The following is a 19,511-nucleotide window of genomic DNA, read 5'->3' on the forward strand; positions in this document are numbered from 1 at the left end:
CGTACAGTAAACAGAATCTGGTGATGAAAGTATACACACATATACAAGATATATAGACGCATCTTATCCAATCGAGTTGTGTATTGTCTCTAGTAATAAATAGTAAGGGGGAAATAAAAGGTATATTGATAGTTCCAGAGAAGGGTTGGGAAGTGGGAATGCATAGGTCCAGTCCACTTCCGGTAATTAGCAAATCAATCATTCAGACATGTTCTCTCTTTCTGAGGACATTCCACCTATTCTGGTTTTGGCACAATGGTCTTCTTTTCATCGTCCTTTATATCAAACATATACTTGATGGCCTGTTTAGGGGTTTCTCCTAAATCATTAATTCTCCAGTTTGCAATTCTAATAAGTTGAACAATAGAGACACCTCCGAGAAAGAAATTCACAGATGCAAGAAGGTAGTTCTTTGGTATAATAACCATTGACCACCTAGTCCAGATTGCACCTGTTGCAAAAAGCGATAGTTGTTGAGTAGCGGAGACTTTCTCCACTGGTCTTGTCATCTCATTAGCACCTGCCAAAACAAGCATCCATTTCATGCAAGGGGCCCAGAAATGGATGGTTTTAGGACCGGTCTCTGAGTTGAGGAATCTCTTGAACATGTTAGCACCTGCTGCACCTGTCGCCATTGTAGATATCTGTGAAGTCCAAGGTGATAAATAGCAGGTTGGAAAGAAAAAATTTAGGATTAGAGTACACAAAGAGATGTCTAACTATGTCCAAGTGTCAAAATATCAATCTGGGTATATACCTATATCGATGTGTGACTAAACTAAGGGCGGGGAATGCAGGGGGGGAACCGGCGTGGGGAGGGCCGGTATTTTGCGATGTTCCCACTGTGGCTGTTCGGCAAGTGTGAAATGCAGAGTTTCCCGCATACGTGGGGGAATAAAAAAAAAAATTTCCAAGAAACGCGGGACGAGAAAACCATGGGGAAGAAAGAAAAAAATAAAAAAAATAAAAATAAAAACAGTTCGGCGAGCGGAGTAACGCCAATTTCTAAATTTGTAACAAAAATAAATAAAAGTGGCGCATTGTTTAATCACGTGCTTGGCGGAATTTTTGCGCCACTTTTTTTTCTCTTTTTTTTTTTCTCTTTTTTTTTATTCATTTTTCTATTATTTTATTACGTAATTGCGTTTAATTGTTTAGTTTTCTCGGATTCTGCTTATGCGCGGGACTAGTTGTAAGAACCGAGGATAACAGTGTATTAGGAGATAGAGATTGACTTGCATTGTCTAAGTGGTTGTCTGCTTTCCACATTTCTGAGGTGAAGATTCAGAATTTAACCTAGGGCGTTGTGGCTATAATACCAATTGCTGTGCCATGGATGTAAGCATTGGAGACGAAATCAAAGATGGGTTCAAGAAGACGGAGTCTTGGGTGAAATCCAACTTGGCGTTTGTGCAAGAAATGGAATCTTTTTATAAACAACGGTCGTTAATTGAACGAGAATATGCTGAAAAATTGACTAAATTAGCACAAGAGTCTCTTCAGAAAACCACCAAGCTTGGTCCCACTTTAAGTGTTGGAGATGAGCCGACAATTACACCTGGTTCCCTTGAATGTGCTAGTGTTGTTGCCTGGAAGGAAGTTTTAATTCAATGTGAGAACATTGCAAGGGAGAAGATGAAATTGTCTGGGAAGTTTGACTCTTATGTTGCGCAGGGCTTGAGTAAGCTGGCCATCAAATATTCGGGAATTAAAGACCGGTGGAAACAGTTTGATGATGATCTCAAATCAACTAGAGATAAGCACTATAATGACATGACTGTGAAAAAGAAAGCATATGATTCGGCATGTGAAGCAATGGAATCGCAGAGAGCCAAGTCTTTGAAAAGTACAAACGAGAAACACCAAGAGAAGCTCACCAAAAGAGAAGCTGAAATGAACATCTCCAAAAATGCTTATTTGATCTCCATCAGTGTATGTAATGGCTTAAAGGATAAATACTACTACCAAGATACACCTGAGATTTTGGATGGTTTGCAAGAACTAAACGAGGCTAAAGTTAGTAAAGTTAATAGTATCCTGTTATCGAGCTCAGAACTAGAAAAAAAATCAAATGAAAGAATTAATACTTTTATTGACTCGATTGATTCTGTCGTTAAACAAAATCTGCCAAAGTTGGATACTGCAATGTTTGTCAAGCATAACATTTCAAATTGGTCAGAACCAGCACATTTCCAATACATACCTTCGTCAATTTGGCATGATGATGATCAAATGATTGTTAATGATTCGGCATTATATGATTTGAAATTGAGGTTAAACAATGCATGTGCAACGTATGAGAAATTGTCTGAAATTTGTAATGATGAAAAACAGGTGGTTGAAGAAGTCTTGGTGGAAAGAAATAAATTGGTGGGCGATACCTTCAATGAAGTCCAAGTAAAAACACCAGAAGAGTACCAAAAGTTTGAAGAATTGTTAATTAAATCAATTTCAACACTACAAAAATTCACTAATGACGATACTAAAAGAGTAATGGCAGAAGTTGAAATCCAAACCATTCAATCCGCAACGGGTGACATAGATATGACTATAACTACACCGATTCACGAAAAGAAAAAATCCAAATTTGGTTTCTTGAAATTGAATAAACATCAAGGTAATTCTGCTGAAGAACCAGAAATGGAAGTTCAAGAACTTTCACAAGACGTTAACAATATTCGAATTACCCCGTCGAACACTAAATCAAGATTGTTCAACACATTGGGTAAAATAGTAGATGCATACAATACACCAGTAGGTGAACCAATCAATTTCAGGTCGACAACTACTTCTTCTTTGTCAAAGGTTGCCATTGCGCAGTATCCATATGAAGCACAAGGTGAAGATGAAATATCAATGAATAAGGGCGATCAGTTTGATATAGTGGATGAAGATGATGGCTCGGGTTGGACATTTGTTAAGTCATCCTATGATGAAGGTTTGGTTCCTACCTCCTATTTGAAGATTGAGCAAGTTCAATTACAACAAAAGAAAAAAATTCCTCCTAAAGTTGTACCACGAAAAAATACAAAGACCATCAAGAGAATGGAAATTTTATATGACTATCAATCACAAGGTGATGATGAACTGAGTCTACAAACGGGAGATATTGTAACTATTATACAAGATGACGATGGTTCAGGGTGGACGGAGGGTGAAATCAATGGCGAGACAGGCTTATTCCCAACCAGCTATGGAACGCTCGTTTAGATTTACGCTTTCTATTGTTGCTTCCTGTACTTTGTTTTTTTTTTTTTAAATCAGAGACGATGTTTCCACATGCAATTGCATATTTAGTATTGATTAAGCTGGCGGTAGAAATGCAGCAAAAAGTGCCGTTTGTAAAATAACCCAGAATATCCACCACTTCAAGATCCATCTCCCTCTTTCCGGATTAACGGTATATAAATATGAAACGTACCAAATGTGTAACGGTATAAAAGTACTCACCCTATTAACTATTTGGACATGCATCGTTGTAAATTGGAGAGCTAAATAGATGGCAGACATGATAGTGAGAGATTTCAAAGTCACCCAACTTTTGAAGAAATTTATTGACAATCCAAGAATAAGAAGTTGTGGAGCCGCAATAACAAACATTGGGATGTTCGCAATAGTAAAGTATTTTAAAAATCCATTATCCCAATAGTGAGATTGTGCATATAGTACAAGAGATTTACTAAAACTGTTGCACCATTCACCTCTCTCGGGGCAGTAAATTGAATACGGAATGTAGATTGACAGTGCCAGTCCTATGAAAAGCTGAGCACCAGTAATTAAGATGGTGAATATGTCTTTTATATTTCGAAACTGCAACAAATCAGTCAGATATATAATTCCATATAAGAGACTATTCGACCTAAAACCAAATGCAATAGTAAATAGCGTTCCAGAAAGAAAATATCGAACCCGATTAGATAATGTAACTCTTCCTCTGGATGATAAATATAAGTAGACCCCCAAATATGATAAAAATTGCACCATTGTTTCGGAGTAAGACACTGTTGAAAATATTCCAGATGGTTGAATGAGAATTATCAATGATGTATAGTACGCAAATTTCTTGTTATTCAGTTTACCAATCAATTTCAAATTTCCTTCGCAAATCAAGAGGCATAAATGGTAAAGGATATAGCTAATAAGTATAATCAGAACATTGTTCAAAATGATAAAAGATACAAGCACGTCGTATATATCCATTTCAATGCCATAGAAACTCATTGAAGTCTTGAATATTCTCATCATTCTCCACCATAAAGGACCAAAAACCCATTCATGCTCATAAGTAATCCCGTCCATAGATAACTTTAAAAAATACACAGAGTCCCATGCTGTCAAATTGTTCAATATCTGCAATAGCCACCCTGGATATTTTGGGATCTCTGACTTATATTTATCGATTAAAATTGCTGAGGATGTATCAAATTGGAAGGGAACAAAATATACAACGGCCGCTTGGATTATTCGGACTACAAATAACCCAATTAAAACATGAAGAAAACGGTATTGATAACTCTCAATCTTTAACATTAGACTGTTTTGTGTAGGTGGATAGCAACCAAATCCCAAGTTGCACATAAGAAACTTCTCGTGGAGGTCAATCTAACAGACGTATTAAATATTGAAATGCGAAAGTCCTATACTCGTTCCTATTTAAAACTTGAATTTTCATTACAGAAAAGAAGAACTAATTTTTTTTACCTACTATAAGAACGATACAAACAGAAACTAGTGGAGAGGCAGCAATGACATCAGATAAAAAGCTTCTCATACATACCAGACATGGAAATAGCTTTGAGTCTACTGTTTCAATAAAACAATTGGAATTACATTATGTTAAAAAAAAATAAAGATGAACAAATGAAACAATTTCGAAGAAAAATAATAGTCTTATTGAGGAGAGGATGTGATTGAAAGTAACAAATGAGAAAAGGTGAACTAAAATGGGAAAAAAAAAGTACAAATGAGTTTCAATGTCAAATGAAATATGGAAAGAAAGCATACATGTGATACCATTTAGAACAATACTTACAATTTGATAAAATTCAATGAAGGTTGCAAGGAGACAGCATACATTGTGGCTATATTTTCAATAGAAACAGATTTCAATCTATTGATTTACCTGGGGCATTTTCTCAATGATATTTTGATGCACTGAATCGCTTGTGTGCAAAACAAAAACATCATCATCATAAGAAAGCAACTATAAATGTTTCTATGGAATATGTATAATCTGAACGGGCTTCTTTTTTTGTCTGAATGAGAAAAAAAAGCATGATGTAGGTCAATACAAGTTGGATAGTACGTCGCAGTGAAATCCTTATTTATTGTTAAAAAAGTGACTAGTGATATTGCCATGTTTGCTCAAGCGTGAGGTTTGATCTGTCGAAAGGAGGGGGGCGTTAGTAATTGCATGATTTCTTCGTTTGCATGTCCGGCTGCCAAAACACTATGCTTCTTTGTTATATTGTATCCAGAAACATTGGCTAAGAGAACCGTCTCTAGTTGCTCATAGCTAACTACATTGTTTTTTTTGCCTTCAGTAGAAATAACATGTTTTCTGGCAACACTCGGTGGCTCAACTTTGTTGCACCACTGGAGCAGCTCCAAAAAAAGCGCATTTTGGCATTTCCTTCCCTCTCGCTCAACTCTAACGCTATTTTATAGACACTTTTAAAGGTAGCACTAAGGGATGTTCTCAACTAAAGAGACCTTCCCAACACTGGATTATTATTATACGTATATATAGATCTGCTCCCGATCTCTTCGTTTTTAGGTTAATTATTCAATGCAATTTTATCAATAGAAAAATCAAGGCTGTCCATGGATTCTCCTGATATGGTTTTTCAAATGATCGGATCTCTTGAAAGCTTTACCACATTTTATACAAGCAAATTTGGCTATTTTTAAATGGATACAATCAATGTGGCGCTTCCATTGTGATCTCTGTTTGAACTCTTTTGGACACTGAAGACACTTATAGATATTATCTTTGGCTTTGTTGGGATTTTTCTTGTTAGACCTTTGTGCTCTGACTCTAGGGATTTTAGTTGCAAGAAGGACATCGGATGATTTCGTTTTTGCAAAATTGTCCTTATTTCGCTTCAGTGATGCTCTAAAAATTTCCAGTACGATATCATTATCTTTCTCAATTTCTTGGGTGTCCTGCTCTTGTTCTTCGGCTTTTATAAGTTTGGGTTTATCTATTTCAAATTCCATTATATTGCTAACCTGTTTGATTTGATTTAGTTTGCCGAAGCTATTATTCATAGAACAATCGTTCTCTCTTTCTTTATTTTTCATGATACTGTTCCCCTGTCTATATTTCTTATTGTGCCTTTTGAATGTTAATACTATCTTTCTTTTTGGGAGCGCAGTGTCTTGACTAAGTTGAGATTTACACTCCTGGCTGTTGCTTTTCAAACCTTTAACTTTTTTCATCTGTGGTTTAATTACATCTCTTTGGTCAGAGGAATTGCAGTCGGCTGTAATGTTAATACCATGTATATCAACTTCGCTTAATTCTTCCCTTGCTTCTTCGTCTTCTGCTTCTTCTACCCCTTCTTTTGCTTTTCCTTGCTTTGACATGACATTTTGCTTTATTTCTTCACTATTTCCTAGGTCCTCTACTTTTTCAATGTGTAGAGCATTCTGCTTTGTATTATCAATTAATTTCTGTGTACAAGCAATTGTTTCCAGACTTTTTCTTTCTTTCTCCATTTCCCTTAATATCTTAGCTTCAGGTTGAAAAGAATCAAAATCATTATATCGAGGTGTAGCTTCTTTATATTGCGTTTCTTTTCCTCTAAATATGTTTTCAGAGAAGGTACTAGGAAAATCTGAATATTTACAGCTAGTATAGTTTGGTTGAATAGATTGCTGTTGATTAGGAATTTCGTTCGCTTCTATATGTATAGAAGTTAAATCACCTGATAACCTACGAAGTTTATATGTTTGATTGTCATTCAAAGTTTTAAAGCCATTGTAATTTGTATTTATTTTTTCATCATTGTCATCCAAATAATTACTGTTGTGCTGCTTCAAGCTCTTGTGAATGGCTTGAATCAACTTTCTATCTCTTAGTTTCGTTATTCTGTTTGAAGATGTGATAATTCTAATTGAAGTTGTATTGTTAGGAGAGGGAGTATGGTGGAAAAAAATAGGGTTTATTGTCCCATTATCCTCTTCCATAGTATGTATTCTTGAGTTGGAATTAGATATCACAGAATCTAATTCGTAGCTTGTCGATTCAAAACTTCTATTATTTTCAAGTGTATTAGCATAAATTGGGTCATCGTAAAGATATTCTTGATAATATTGAGAATTGGTAATTTCAATGTTATCGAGTTTACTGTAGAATTCAGCTGTATTTTTTAAATTTGAATCAAACAAGAATGAACGATCAACTATCGACATTTTCTCATTTAAATTTGATGCTTTAAAAAAATTGGACATTTTATCGGTCATAAAAACATTATTTTTTGATCCATCTAAGATACACTGGGAGGGGTCTACCGTTTTCAATATTCTAGGATCATATAAACCTTTGTTATAGTGACAAATGTATGAATCTTCCCTTTCATTAGCATGTAAACGGCTTTGGTAATTTGAAACTGAAGTTATACAAGGAGAAGATAGGTTGTGAAATAACTCTAAGTTTGATGTGGAGTCATCACTATCTTTCTGGGTAACATTATTAACACAGAGCTTAGATTGACTTTGGTGAGCCCGTGCTGCTAAATCTGACAACTTCTGGGTAGCAAGACAATTTGTGCCATCATCCAAAGTAGGTGTCACCTGTCTGTCCCTTGAAGAAGTGTTGGTGAATTTCACAGCCATCTTCATTTATTGAAAAAGGCTTATACTAGAAGATATATGGTGAATCGGGTTGGGTTAAATGGGCAATAGCTTCTAATTGCAAGTGAAACGGGCAACTCAAGGAAATGGGATTGATTTGATCTATAAATTTCCCCTTTTCACTTGATAAAGAGCTGAGCCCTAGAAATTAGTATTACGTAAAAAAGAGAAAGAAACATTACTGTTGGAGTCGATCGTCGTGAATAGGGAAAAAATACAGCCCGAATAGGCAATATCCAAATTCGGAAAGCGGCATGCCTGTTTGGGAAACAATGGCAGAAACAATCAATAGTACGAGCCTCGATCGCAGAGAAGGAAGCATGGGAAGAAGGCGGGGAATGCGAGGAGTGAGTATCCATAGAATCTTTGCAACCCTTGCCTATCCTTGAAGATGATGACCATTCTATTCTTGCAATTGTAATTCCGCTTTTAATCGTATTTGCATTCATACCTTCAACTTGTAATTGAGTTGAAACCGAGGCTGTTATACTTTTATTATTGACTGTGAACCCTAACTTGAACTCTCACTTTTCTTTTTCCAAGTTAGACGGGAATTGTACAATTATTGCCTTTTGATCCATCATTATTCAAACCAACCTAAACACAAAGAAAGAGGAAACCATTAAATTTATATCACCAAACATATCATATTCGGTTTTTTTTGTTGATTTAAGTACACACAAATAGAGGGGAGAAAAAAGAACCAAAAGAGCCTATAAGGCAAGCCAACTAAACAAATTGAATTTTCTCATCAACATACATCCATTAAAATGACCACACAATACGCAGACTCAACACATTCGCTTACAAGTAAATCTTCAAAGTATAATGTTTACCAAACTGATGGTAAACCTCTTTCAACTGAGGCCATTTACAGGGCAAAACTGAAGTACGGCGTTTATACTAACCCAGCCAAGATATCTCTTGGTGTTGATCCTTCGGCATCAGATACAGCTGCCATTTTAGCTGCCAACACTGATTTATCAATTCATCCTTATGCAAGAGGTTTATCTTCTGAAGCCGCACATGCCGCTCTAATTGCAAAGCCAGATGAAATCGTCCGTTGGAATAGAGAATCAGTTGCCCCGGAAGCTGAATATGCAGCTATCTCAGTCAATTCTCTGAAATTCCCTTTTGATGCAGAAGCAGATAAGGAAACAATCCAATCAACTGATGTTAGTGAAGATCAGAATGCAGCAGCGGCTGCTAGTTCTGTTTTGAACAAGAAATACTCAGCTAAACAACATTTGAAGGATTTGTATGCCTTTGATGATGTTAGATCAGGTAAGGCCACTTTATCTGATTTCTCAGCTAAAAATCTAAAATCAACTAAAAGTCTAAGTACTTCTAAGGATTATAGATCAGGTATTCCAACTTCGAATAAAGCTATTGAAAAGTCACGTAAAATCAATATCAATGGCGTAACTCAATCCGCTACTAAAAGGGCCAACACACTTTTAAACACTAGAATGACTCCTGAAAAGGATTTCAGATCTGGTATCAAGACTAGCTCCACCAATACAATCAGCAATAGAGATGCTTCTATCTATATTACCAATATCCATCAGCAAGCTGTTAAGGCCAAAGATAAAGAATTGAACAGAAAAACAACAAGAGTAATGGGAATTGAAACAGCATCTGATAGAGGTATATCGTCGGATCCAAATAAATTTGCAGCTGCTACTCTAAAGTGGGATCCCTCCAAAGAGGATGTGAAATCCACTATCAAGGATAACAAACTGGTTACTCAAAGTCTTTATGCCGTTGCTAGTGCGAAAGTTAACAAGGATTTAGAGAAGTTAAACGAGAATCTCGATAATAAAGTTTTCACTGCAAATGCCAAAGCTTATGAATCTGCTTATAAAGTAGCAAGTGAAAATGCAGCAAAGAGAAAGGCAAAATCTCTTCAACCTGGTGAAGTCAATTTAGGCGGCGGATTGAAAATGAAGGTTAATGATATCAATCAAATTGCATCTTCTCTTGTTACACCTGCCCTTACAGATCTCTCTTCCAGAATCAGTGAAATGAAAGTGATCGATGCTGAAAAGAAGAAGTTACCAGCTAAAATCAAGCAAAGAGAAGCTGAATTTAAGGAAGAGCAAAGGCAAGCACGTATTGCAGTTGAAAGGAAAAGAGCTGAAGAAGCTAAAGCCAGAAGAGATCAATTGGAAGTTGATAAAAAAGCTCTTGATGACGAACTTGAACAATTCAGGTTGGAGTTACAAGCCAAGTATAACGAAAGAGAAGAAGAGTTCAACAAGCAAGTTGAACAACAAGAGGAAGAAAAGAAAGTTATTGATGAAGAAAGAGCTTCTAAATTGAAGGTCTTGCAAGATGCAAAGGCTGAGAATGATGCAGAAAGAACTCTTGAATTGGAAGAAATGACTAAAGATAAAGATGATGATCTTGCACCTCTGTTGTCTGAACTTGAAACTGAACAGAGTAAGTTGAATGAGCTTGTCACTGTTAGAGAGGGTAAGGAGGCTGAATACAACGAAGAAAAGAAAAAAACAGATGCTATTAATGCTGAACTTGAGGATACTCTGAAACAGATTGAAGAAATGCAGGAACATATTGCCAAACTATCTACTGGTTTGGAAGAAATCTCCGAGAAGGAAGCATTTGCAACATCTGGAGCATTAGAATCAGAAGCTAGGTTGGAAGGCGAAGGTAAGGAAAAGCAAGCAAAGCTTGAGCCACTGGAGAAGGAAAAGGAAGAACATTTTGCAAAACGCACAGAATTGCGTTCTAAAGTTGACCAAAAAGCAGATGAATTGAAGAAGTTACACCAAGATCATTATAATGAAGAAAAGGATATCAACGAAATTTACCCAGAGCATCTACGTAAAGAAGTTAATGTTCCTGAAGAATTTAATGATGATGATTTGAATGATTCTAAATTCCCATTGGATGAAACCGGAGTTGAAATTCCCCCAGAGATTGAAGAAGAACCCGAACACGTTCCAGATGAGGTGCGTCCAAAGCATGCAAGTTTAGAGCCTGAGGTAGTTCCTGAAACTAATGCTGAAGAAAGAACTGCGACTAAAACAGACGGAGCATTTGCAACTGCTCCTGTTGGTACCAAACAGGTCGTTAGATCTATGGTTGGTGATGTGAAGGTTACTGACCTACCTGTGAAATCAGAAAGGGCAAAGGCGAAATCTGATGAAGCAGATAAGGCAGCTAAACCATCCACTAAATCTGCTGAAAAGACAGCTCCAAAATCGGTCGTTAAGTCAAACAAAAATAAAAACTCCGGAGGTATTCTAGGATTTTTCAAGAACAAAGACTTCAAGAACTTATCAGCTACACCAAAACCAAAACCCAGGCCTGTGAGTAAACCTTCGACCTCCAGTACTAAAAAATCCAACACTATCTCCGCAACCCCGAAGGTGACAGCCAAAACGACACCAGCTAAAGTAGAGAAAAAACCTGCACCAACCGCCGTAAGTGATGAGACGGATGCCCCTAAGACAGCCACCAAGCCTGTGAAGGCTGATGGGCCAAATCCGAATGAAACGACTACAAAAGTAGATGATGATGTTTTCAGTGGTTTTTCCCAAGGTTCCGAAGTTGAAGCGTAGTAAATTACCATTTGTTTTTTCCTTGCTTTAATATGTTTGCTTATTAATCTATTGGTTTAGTTCTTTTTTTTTGCGTCCATTTCTTGTGTTCTGTCACTACATACCTCTTTTTGGTATATTGATATTGCTACTATTATTACTACCATTTGTATTTCTGTTTAATATTTTATCTGACACTTCTGTTTAATAATTCTAAATTAATACACTTTTCTCTGGAATGAAACGTCTTGCAACAACCAGGTCTTTAGAGTTTCAATAAAAAAAAGAAATTCGGATAAGAAGAGTTTTTAGCTGTAAAACAATTGTAAATTCTTTCGGCAGGAGACGAATTATAAACATCTTCTTCATATGCACACACAGAGCCCCTAAGAGTTTACTAAATTTGCTCCAAATGCCCACAACAGCTTGAAACTGCCTTGACTCACAACAAATGCTATGTCATAGTGTGCTCTCATGAATATTGAATGAAAAATAAATTGCTGGTTTCAACACTTTCCCAATTTGACAATCTGTGCGCGAGCAGATTCGTCAATCGACGAACTCTATCTGGTCGGAAATCAATTCACATATTATACTAGTCAGAGCATGCTGCTTTCTTTTTGTTCCGAAACAGCTGAGCCATTGATCTTGTGCTTTGAGTATTGTTTTTATTTACTTTTTTGGGACTGATACAATAGTTGCATTGCAGACTTACAATGGCCAGATATAAAACCAAATCAACTGCAGTTTCTGCATCTAAGAGAACATCCAAACCTTCGAAAGCTTTAAAAGGTAAAGCCACGGAAGAGGTTGTTGAAGTAAAAAGAAATATCTATTCATCAGATGAAGAAGCCGAGTGGTTGAGCGAAAAGGCTTCTATTTCAAGTGGGCTTCTGAAAAATCAGCCAGGAGACCCAGTTGATGTAAAAAAAAGAAGAAATAGAAAAGGTACAGTTGCATTAAGAGAAATCAAAAAATATCAAAAAAACACAGACTTATTGATTAGAAAGCTACCGTTTGCACGGCTAGTTCGTGAAATTGTCCAAACTGAATTTGGTAATGATGCAGACTATCGTTGGCAAAGTGTAGCTATTCTGGCATTACAAGAAGCTAGTGAAGCTTACCTTGTTCATTTATTGGAGGATACTAACCTTTGTGCTATACATGCAAAGAGAGTAACTATTATGCAAAAGGATATTCATTTAGCTAGAAGGTTAAGAGGGGAGTAAATGTAACAACTTTCTCTCTTTGCTTTCTTTTCACACTCTTAAGTAGGGTATCCTTATTCATTTTTTTTGTATTTTTGGCTTGCTTCGCTTGTTATAATTCTGTTTATCACGTTTCTTCCTCACTGTTTTGTTAGTTTAAGTATATAATTTGTTGTATTCACTGTATATTACCTAGAAATCAAAAAGTATCATTTTAAAGTATTGTAGTTATTATAGTACATAAAAGATATAGCTAAAACAAGAGATGTTGTCACCTGTTATAAACAAATATTCCAAATAGCAAGTGGCCCTGATTCCTCGTAAGTGTCCTTAGTCATGCATAACTCATTTGTTGCAGTAAATACTTGTTTAGAGAGGATTTGCGCACCTAGAAATGAGCAATCTTCAAATCCTGTTTTCTTCCATTCACTAAAATACTCCACTTTAGGAACGATTTTCAAATGTCTTGGAACCTGGCCCAGAGAAGTATCGTCAACAGGCCTAACGTCATTTCTAAATTGTGCTTGTGGTTGTAGCAATTTGTTATCAGAGAGGACCACATATCTTTCGAATAGATGAAACATAACTTTCTCCTTCAAACCTTTTATTTTACTGGTTTTACCTGCAAAGATTATATTATCATAGCAGTCTTGTCTTTTCTTCAAATCGGGGATTTTTCTCAAACAATGATAGATGTGAAATACAAGCGAGTCAATCAATTCATTACATCCTTGGAATCTCTCCTTGCCCACAGTGATGATGTTTCCATGAGTATCCTGGAACTGGTTAGTCTCCAATTCTGAATTCGGCCTTGTCTCGACTTTCTTTTTATTTTTAGTGTCAGTGTCTTCTAAAATCTCACGAGTTGATTTGTCACTTGTAACAATTGCAGCAATATCCAAGACACCATCATCCTCCTTTTCATCGTCCTCTATATTTTCAATCAATCCTTCCATCCCAAAGAAAGACTTCTTTGCATCTTCCTCACTCAAACACTCAAAAATAGAGGACCTCTTCAATTCTTCAATCTGGTCATTACTTAGACTAGGTAGCAATTTGCTCAATGATTTATTTATGTGATCACCACCTTTGAACACAACTTTCTTACTTGGACTAAATAATTGGTAATCCACAATCGGCAAAATTTCGGTTTTCTCGTACCCGATATCTATAACTAGGGCATTAGCTAAAGAACCATATGCAAACATAACACACAATTCAATTGGTACTACGCTTACACTATGAACACCAAGTTTCTCAAATCCATATTTAACAAGTGACTCCACATGAAATGGATTCCATCTTGAAGAATTTTGGACGATAAGTAGGTTGACGTTTTCTAGTGGCATCACAAGCTCTTCTTTCGCCTCTTTCTCTGAATTGTCGTTCTCTTCATTCTCTTTCTCTACAGTTTCATCCTTCTCAACTTTCAAGACAGCATGCAAAACAGATTTTAGGAAGACTTGCAACGCAGTGATATCAACAATTTGGCCTTGCACAATTGGTAAGATCTCCTCATACTCATTCGCATCTCCTTGTTTATTTTCTGTAGTATATAGTGTTTCTTGGTCCCCGTCAGCGTCAAGCATTTCGTTCTTCTTCTTGTAAACTTTGGTGTCGAAAGTATGGCTTGGTAGACCAAGTGGATCTTCCAATCCAAACTTAGCAAGCGTATTCACCGAGCCTGGCTGAAAAATCAAATAGCTATCTTCCTTATATGTAGGTGCCATTGTTGTCTGTCTCTCCACTCTGTACTATAGACGCCGTTTAAGGACCAAACTATATTTTCAGATAGACCTTATTTGGATCTCAAAATGTTAAAAACATGCTCTCTCATATTGCGGCGACTATTGACTCGCGCTTTCTTGGAATCAACACAATTCTGAAAAACTATAAAAGGGTGAGATTTTCTCCTCCTGTTCTTCCAATCATGCATCTTTGACTTTTTCTCCTTCTTCATACTTACCTGGAGCTGACACGTACGGTGGCCAATGGTCACCTATAAGGTGTGTCCGGTCATGGCTGGCTTGCATTGCACATAAACGCTGCCCCCATTGGCTGTCAGCAGCATGTTTGTTATTGCTGACTGGAGTTCATAATTTTTGAGAAATTTTGTTAGCCTTATATCCGCAAGGAACGTGCTGTTTTTATACAGGCGTTAGGTTGACTAAATCTTTGTATACAATTGTTTTTACTTTTTCCTTGATCGAGTTTATTCTATCTTTATTTTACTTTATTTTACTTTATTTTACTTTATTTTATCTTGTCTATTTATGTGGGTTTGACAATTGCTTCATTGACAAACTTCATGAATACCTGCAAGCTGATATCATCAGTCATGATGACAGCACCAGATCCTGTTTGGTCTTGTAAACCGTAAGTACCTAGTGAGTGCGCAGATTGATTAGAGTTATAGCTAGTGGTTGGATTCAACTTGGACATAAGGAATCTTGCCTGTGATCCACCCTCTTCAGTATCTATAAACCTAGGTAGTGGGAACCTGTCAACTAAAATATCTGCAGCTTCCTGTCTTGGCAGTTCCAGAAATTGTTTGAAATACTCATAATCTGGTTGGTCTTGGTATCTTTGTCTACGCCAATCTGCAATTGTAGAGCCATGAAATATTAGTATGTGAAAGAACGTGTCCAATAACAAAATTCTATCTGGTGTGATTGAGGTAGAATCTAGCAGTACGGGCTCTGGCTCTTTATCTAGTTCATATGCTGTCAATGTTGGTTGGATCATAATTAGGGTATTGATACAATCTTCAGTTAAAAAACAATGGCGATAAAATGTAGTTTCATCTGGTGATGCATTGAATATCTGAATAAAATTGGACCTACGCAAATGATAGATAAATTGAGGCAATAAATTAACAGTTGGCGGGATCAAAACTGAGTTTGCATTATTTGTTTGGTATTGACAGAAAGAAGACATGAAATCAACCAAAATCTGATTTGTAAACTTGAGAGCGTCGTTTGATGAGTTCTTTTCAGTTCTCAAAACCGCTTCTCTGGCAATTAGAACAGTTGCTGCTTCTTGATCAAAATTTTGAATTATCGAATTTAAGGATTCACCTTCTTGGTTTATAAATTTTTGTGATGTGGTGACGTGGATATGCTGAGAACCATCAGGATGTTGATAACTGGTAATAAATTGGATTATGGAATAATCCCCAACTAAGTGATCAGCCATATCAAAATAAATTGCATATGATGAATGTGTTGAAACGGAACCTAGCTTAAAAATGTTTGTACCTGTGATGCCAACTGGATTTTTTGATTTTTCAGCATAAAATTTGAAATTTGCTGAGTCTTTGAGGTAAATACCGGTACCATGACCTATGAATCCATTAACAGTCATATTCTTTGCTTTTACCTCTAATGTTGCATTCAATCCAAACTGAGATTCTCCATATTCGTTGATGGATAGAAATTTTTGCAATGATTGTTTGAAAATTGCACTAGAAAAACTATCACTTTGAACGACAACACCACCAGTTTTAGATACCAAGCATTCCATCTCAGTTAATCCAGTTTGATCATAGCATCCAATGAAGACATCAAATGTATGGCCATTGATGGATGCTTTTTCTGCAATTTTCTCATAAAATTTGATATTCTCTTGGTACCTCCTAGAGATTTTGGAGTCTTTCAACAAACTATGATGGGATCTTATTGCATCTTTAAATGAAGTATCAACTATACTACCTGGACCTACGGTAGCTGCACCGCCTGTAAACAACATTACTCTGGTACCGATTTTAGGATACAAAGTATTCATCATGTGGAAAGCAATATTAACAGCAGAACCTGTAGCCCGCTTGTTTCTGTGATATTTCTCACATTTAAATGAATCTTTCTTCAAGGATTTGATTAAGTTCGTGATAGAATATTCACAGATTGAAGTTTTCTGCACAAATCTGTTTACAATTTCATCGTGTGTCTGATTCTTCAGATTCTTGATATTTCTTTGAGATAATCCTATTTTTTTCCCAACTTCTTCCCTTGTATATTCTTTTAACCCATTGAAAACATATATGGAATTATATTCAAAATTTCCAACTTCATGAACATTAACATTCTTACCGTAAGTAATGATTGAAAGAAGCGAGTTTGCAGGTAACATGGCAATTGAATTTAGCAAGCCTTCCTTTAAAGCGCTTAGTTCATCTTCATCAATAGCTAAATCAATCACATATGCAAAAATTGTAGGTTTCCTGACTGCTAAGCCAGCATTCGTATTTTCAGGTATGACATAGTCAATATCGATGCAGCTAGGATTCATTTCAATAGGTAGTTGGTTCAAGTCTTGATGAAATTGATTTCTATTGTTACAAATTGAGCAAGTCCATGATCTTAGGTTTGAGTCTAAAATACAATAAGGGTTCAATATGGCTTTACAAGTGAAACATGCTATTGGGTAAGACTGTAAAACCACCGGTTCATCCTTTGGTCTCAAAGGTTGATATAAGCAAGAAATTGGAATAACACATTTTTTTTCTTGGCTTTTCGATCTTGGAAAAATGTTAAATGCAAACTTAAGTCCTGTCTTATCCTCATAGTCTTCAAACTGAGATTGCATGTCGGATGATCTTCACTAAAAGAAAATGGTGAAAAAAAAAATCTTGAAAGATCAATCACAAGTCAATAAACTTGGATATGTAAATTTCAAAACGAGGAAGAAAAATGAACGCGAGACTGGAAACCCAGCTCAGCTTTACATCGAGAAATCAGCACCTGGCGTCACAATACTAATTATCAACCAGTTAAAAAGAAGCTATTGATGCATGTGACAGCATATGATACTTTAGATGATCTAGTAAAATCCTTTTCAATCCACACTCATGAGGAAACATTGCCCAATATTCAGCTGGTAATTATTAACCATGAAGGAAATGAGGAGTATGACGATAATAACAAGACTGAAAGTAAATATTTACCATCGATAAAATTGAGTATCAAAGATATTACGCCCAAGTTATGGAGCTCAATATTTTCTAAGACAAGGCTGACCTTTATCCACTTTAATGATCTGGATTTAGTGTATAGCGTATTATGCCAAACACTGCTCCGGTTACAACTAATGGACAAAGTTAATGATATGATTGTAATTGATGGATTGATTTCATGCCTGTCTGTTTTGTTTTTAAGGTTTGTTGAACTTCAGCAAATTGATTATGAAAAACTGAACTTCAGAAAACTATATCTAGTGTTAGATAAAATTCATGAAATTGATGAAATTTCGGGATACAGGGTGCAATTGAATGAGACCAAGGACATTTGGGATGTCGTTGATAAAATATACATTCCATTCAGCCATGAAAGTGATTACCCAAAAATGATGGAGTGTCTAAGCAGCAATTCTGAATCGGTAAGTGATAAAGAAGTACAACAGTTTTATTGTTTACATGAGATGCTACTAAAGTTTAATATAAAACGCGCCCAATGACTTCAACGACGCTGTGGATATGAACCAGTCATGGAAGGTGGAATGTATTCCTCAGTACTCTGCGGTGAAGAGTTCAAAGATAAACTCGAAATATCTGGATACGTCTGAATGAAGTTTGAAATATCTGGGTTTTCCGGCTCTGGGGCAGACTCCGTAATCAATTGTTGATAAAGCTGTAAACTATGGTCTATATTTGATTGGATACTCTGTAATTCTAGCAACTTCAACTTTTGTAATTCCAAGATTTGTTTCAATTGTGCTTTAACTTTTTCAATATTTTGGATCTTATCAGGAAAGGAATTTGATAATAAAGCATTCTCAAACTGTTGACTTGTCATTGAAGAATTTTTGACTTTCTTGTTCAAATCCATCAGTTTGGACAATGTGGTTTCAATATCAAATGAGCTATTAAGTACTTGTATTAAATTCTGTATATCTGATTCTAAAGTTTTAGGAATAGGCTTAACATAATTGGTCGGTATTATTCCCGCCCTTCCATTGAGACACCCCCTCAGCCAATCTTTATTAATTTCCTCGACAATTGTTATGATATCATCTTTCCTGAATGATAGGGTATCCTCGTCGTCGGTCGACAAATCAAATAGAGCTATAACTTTATCAGGCCTGGAAGGATCTTCTTGAATTCTAGTTGGTGCAGCCTGTTGAAACTGTTGCTGAGGTGAAGTTATTGGTTGCTGCTGAACTTGTGGTTGGGACTGGGATTGAAATTGTGGTTGAAATTGTGGCTGCTGCTGAAGCTGCTGACCAAGTTGAAATTGTTGCTGAAACTGCTGCTGAGGTTGGATTTGTTGTGGCACTCCTTGAGGTTGGATTTGTTGTGGCACTCCTTGAGGTTGGGTCGAAGCTCTTGAGGGTAGACTTGACTCTTTCAGAGAGAGTTCAATTGCCTTCCTTAATTCCAACTCTTCCTCCTCGACTGAGCCACCTGATGGATTATATGAATTTTTGTTATTACTATCGATCTCATCTATAGCCTGCTGGCATAAATTAGGTAATTTTCGTTTTAAGTTTGAGAAAGTATCCTTATAAATGGACAAACTCTCATCATTGGCAAACGTCTTCTGTAACTTGTAGATCTCTTTGATCAAAGCATATTTAACAGAGATATGAATAAGATTATCGGCGATAATTGGCAACAAATTATCATTGACAAAATCTGGAGTTGAAATACTTGCTTTTAACATTGCCCCGCAGTTTTGAGCAAGAAAATCTAGCAGAGTAATAGCCCTAAGCAAAGTGTTGGCGTTAGAGGACTGAAGTTTGACTTTAAGGAATCTTACGGCTTCTATAACATTGGTGGTTGGAGTTTTGTTAACCAGCTCAACAAGGTCTAGAAGTAGCCCATAGTCATCGTCCTGAAGATTAGGCGATGTAATCTGGTCTATAAGGGTTTCAATTGACATGATGTATT

The 19,511-nt window shown here is 36.3% G+C and overlaps 10 protein-coding genes across 10 annotated transcripts; 4 read left to right on the plus strand and 6 right to left on the minus strand.

Moving 5' to 3' along the window:
* Positions 1-236: 236 nt before the first annotated feature.
* Positions 237-635, minus strand: C5L36_0B02660 (uncharacterized protein; the record flags this gene model as incomplete). The annotated part of the gene is made up of 1 exon (XM_029464625.1): positions 237-635. One exon carries the CDS (start codon positions 633-635, stop codon positions 237-239), a length of 399 nt encoding a protein of 132 aa, XP_029320484.1.
* Positions 636-1,332: 697 nt separating this feature from the next.
* C5L36_0B02670 (uncharacterized protein) lies at positions 1,333-3,210 on the plus strand (the record flags this gene model as incomplete). The annotated part of the gene is made up of 1 exon (XM_029464626.1): positions 1,333-3,210. The coding sequence occupies one exon, from the start codon at positions 1,333-1,335 to the stop codon at positions 3,208-3,210; it is 1,878 nt and encodes a 625-aa protein (XP_029320485.1).
* A 93-nt stretch (positions 3,211-3,303) lies between these two features.
* Positions 3,304-4,578, minus strand: C5L36_0B02680 (uncharacterized protein; the record flags this gene model as incomplete). Its single annotated transcript, XM_029464627.1, has 1 exon — positions 3,304-4,578. The coding sequence occupies one exon, from the start codon at positions 4,576-4,578 to the stop codon at positions 3,304-3,306; it is 1,275 nt and encodes a 424-aa protein (XP_029320486.1).
* A 1,233-nt stretch (positions 4,579-5,811) lies between these two features.
* On the minus strand, positions 5,812-7,845 carry C5L36_0B02690 (uncharacterized protein; the record flags this gene model as incomplete). Its single annotated transcript, XM_029464628.1, has 1 exon — positions 5,812-7,845. The coding sequence occupies one exon, from the start codon at positions 7,843-7,845 to the stop codon at positions 5,812-5,814; it is 2,034 nt and encodes a 677-aa protein (XP_029320487.1).
* Positions 7,846-8,627: 782 nt separating this feature from the next.
* Positions 8,628-11,441, plus strand: C5L36_0B02700 (uncharacterized protein; the record flags this gene model as incomplete). The annotated part of the gene is made up of 1 exon (XM_029464629.1): positions 8,628-11,441. The coding sequence occupies one exon, from the start codon at positions 8,628-8,630 to the stop codon at positions 11,439-11,441; it is 2,814 nt and encodes a 937-aa protein (XP_029320488.1).
* A 695-nt stretch (positions 11,442-12,136) lies between these two features.
* Positions 12,137-12,649, plus strand: C5L36_0B02710 (uncharacterized protein; the record flags this gene model as incomplete). Its single annotated transcript, XM_029464630.1, has 1 exon — positions 12,137-12,649. The coding sequence occupies one exon, from the start codon at positions 12,137-12,139 to the stop codon at positions 12,647-12,649; it is 513 nt and encodes a 170-aa protein (XP_029320489.1).
* Positions 12,650-12,906: 257 nt separating this feature from the next.
* C5L36_0B02720 (uncharacterized protein) lies at positions 12,907-14,358 on the minus strand (the record flags this gene model as incomplete). The annotated part of the gene is made up of 1 exon (XM_029464631.1): positions 12,907-14,358. The coding sequence occupies one exon, from the start codon at positions 14,356-14,358 to the stop codon at positions 12,907-12,909; it is 1,452 nt and encodes a 483-aa protein (XP_029320490.1).
* A 541-nt stretch (positions 14,359-14,899) lies between these two features.
* On the minus strand, positions 14,900-17,212 carry C5L36_0B02730 (uncharacterized protein; the record flags this gene model as incomplete). Its single annotated transcript, XM_029464632.1, has 1 exon — positions 14,900-17,212. One exon carries the CDS (start codon positions 17,210-17,212, stop codon positions 14,900-14,902), a length of 2,313 nt encoding a protein of 770 aa, XP_029320491.1.
* A 201-nt stretch (positions 17,213-17,413) lies between these two features.
* Positions 17,414-18,079, plus strand: C5L36_0B02740 (uncharacterized protein; the record flags this gene model as incomplete). Its single annotated transcript, XM_029464633.1, has 1 exon — positions 17,414-18,079. One exon carries the CDS (start codon positions 17,414-17,416, stop codon positions 18,077-18,079), a length of 666 nt encoding a protein of 221 aa, XP_029320492.1.
* Positions 18,080-18,081: 2 nt separating this feature from the next.
* C5L36_0B02750 (uncharacterized protein) lies at positions 18,082-19,503 on the minus strand (the record flags this gene model as incomplete). The annotated part of the gene is made up of 1 exon (XM_029464634.1): positions 18,082-19,503. One exon carries the CDS (start codon positions 19,501-19,503, stop codon positions 18,082-18,084), a length of 1,422 nt encoding a protein of 473 aa, XP_029320493.1.
* Between the last annotated feature and the right edge of the window lie 8 nt (positions 19,504-19,511).

Source organism: Pichia kudriavzevii, chromosome 2, assembly GCF_003054445.1.
Source record: "Pichia kudriavzevii chromosome 2, complete sequence".
NCBI lineage: Eukaryota > Fungi > Ascomycota > Pichiomycetes > Pichiales > Pichiaceae > Pichia > Pichia kudriavzevii.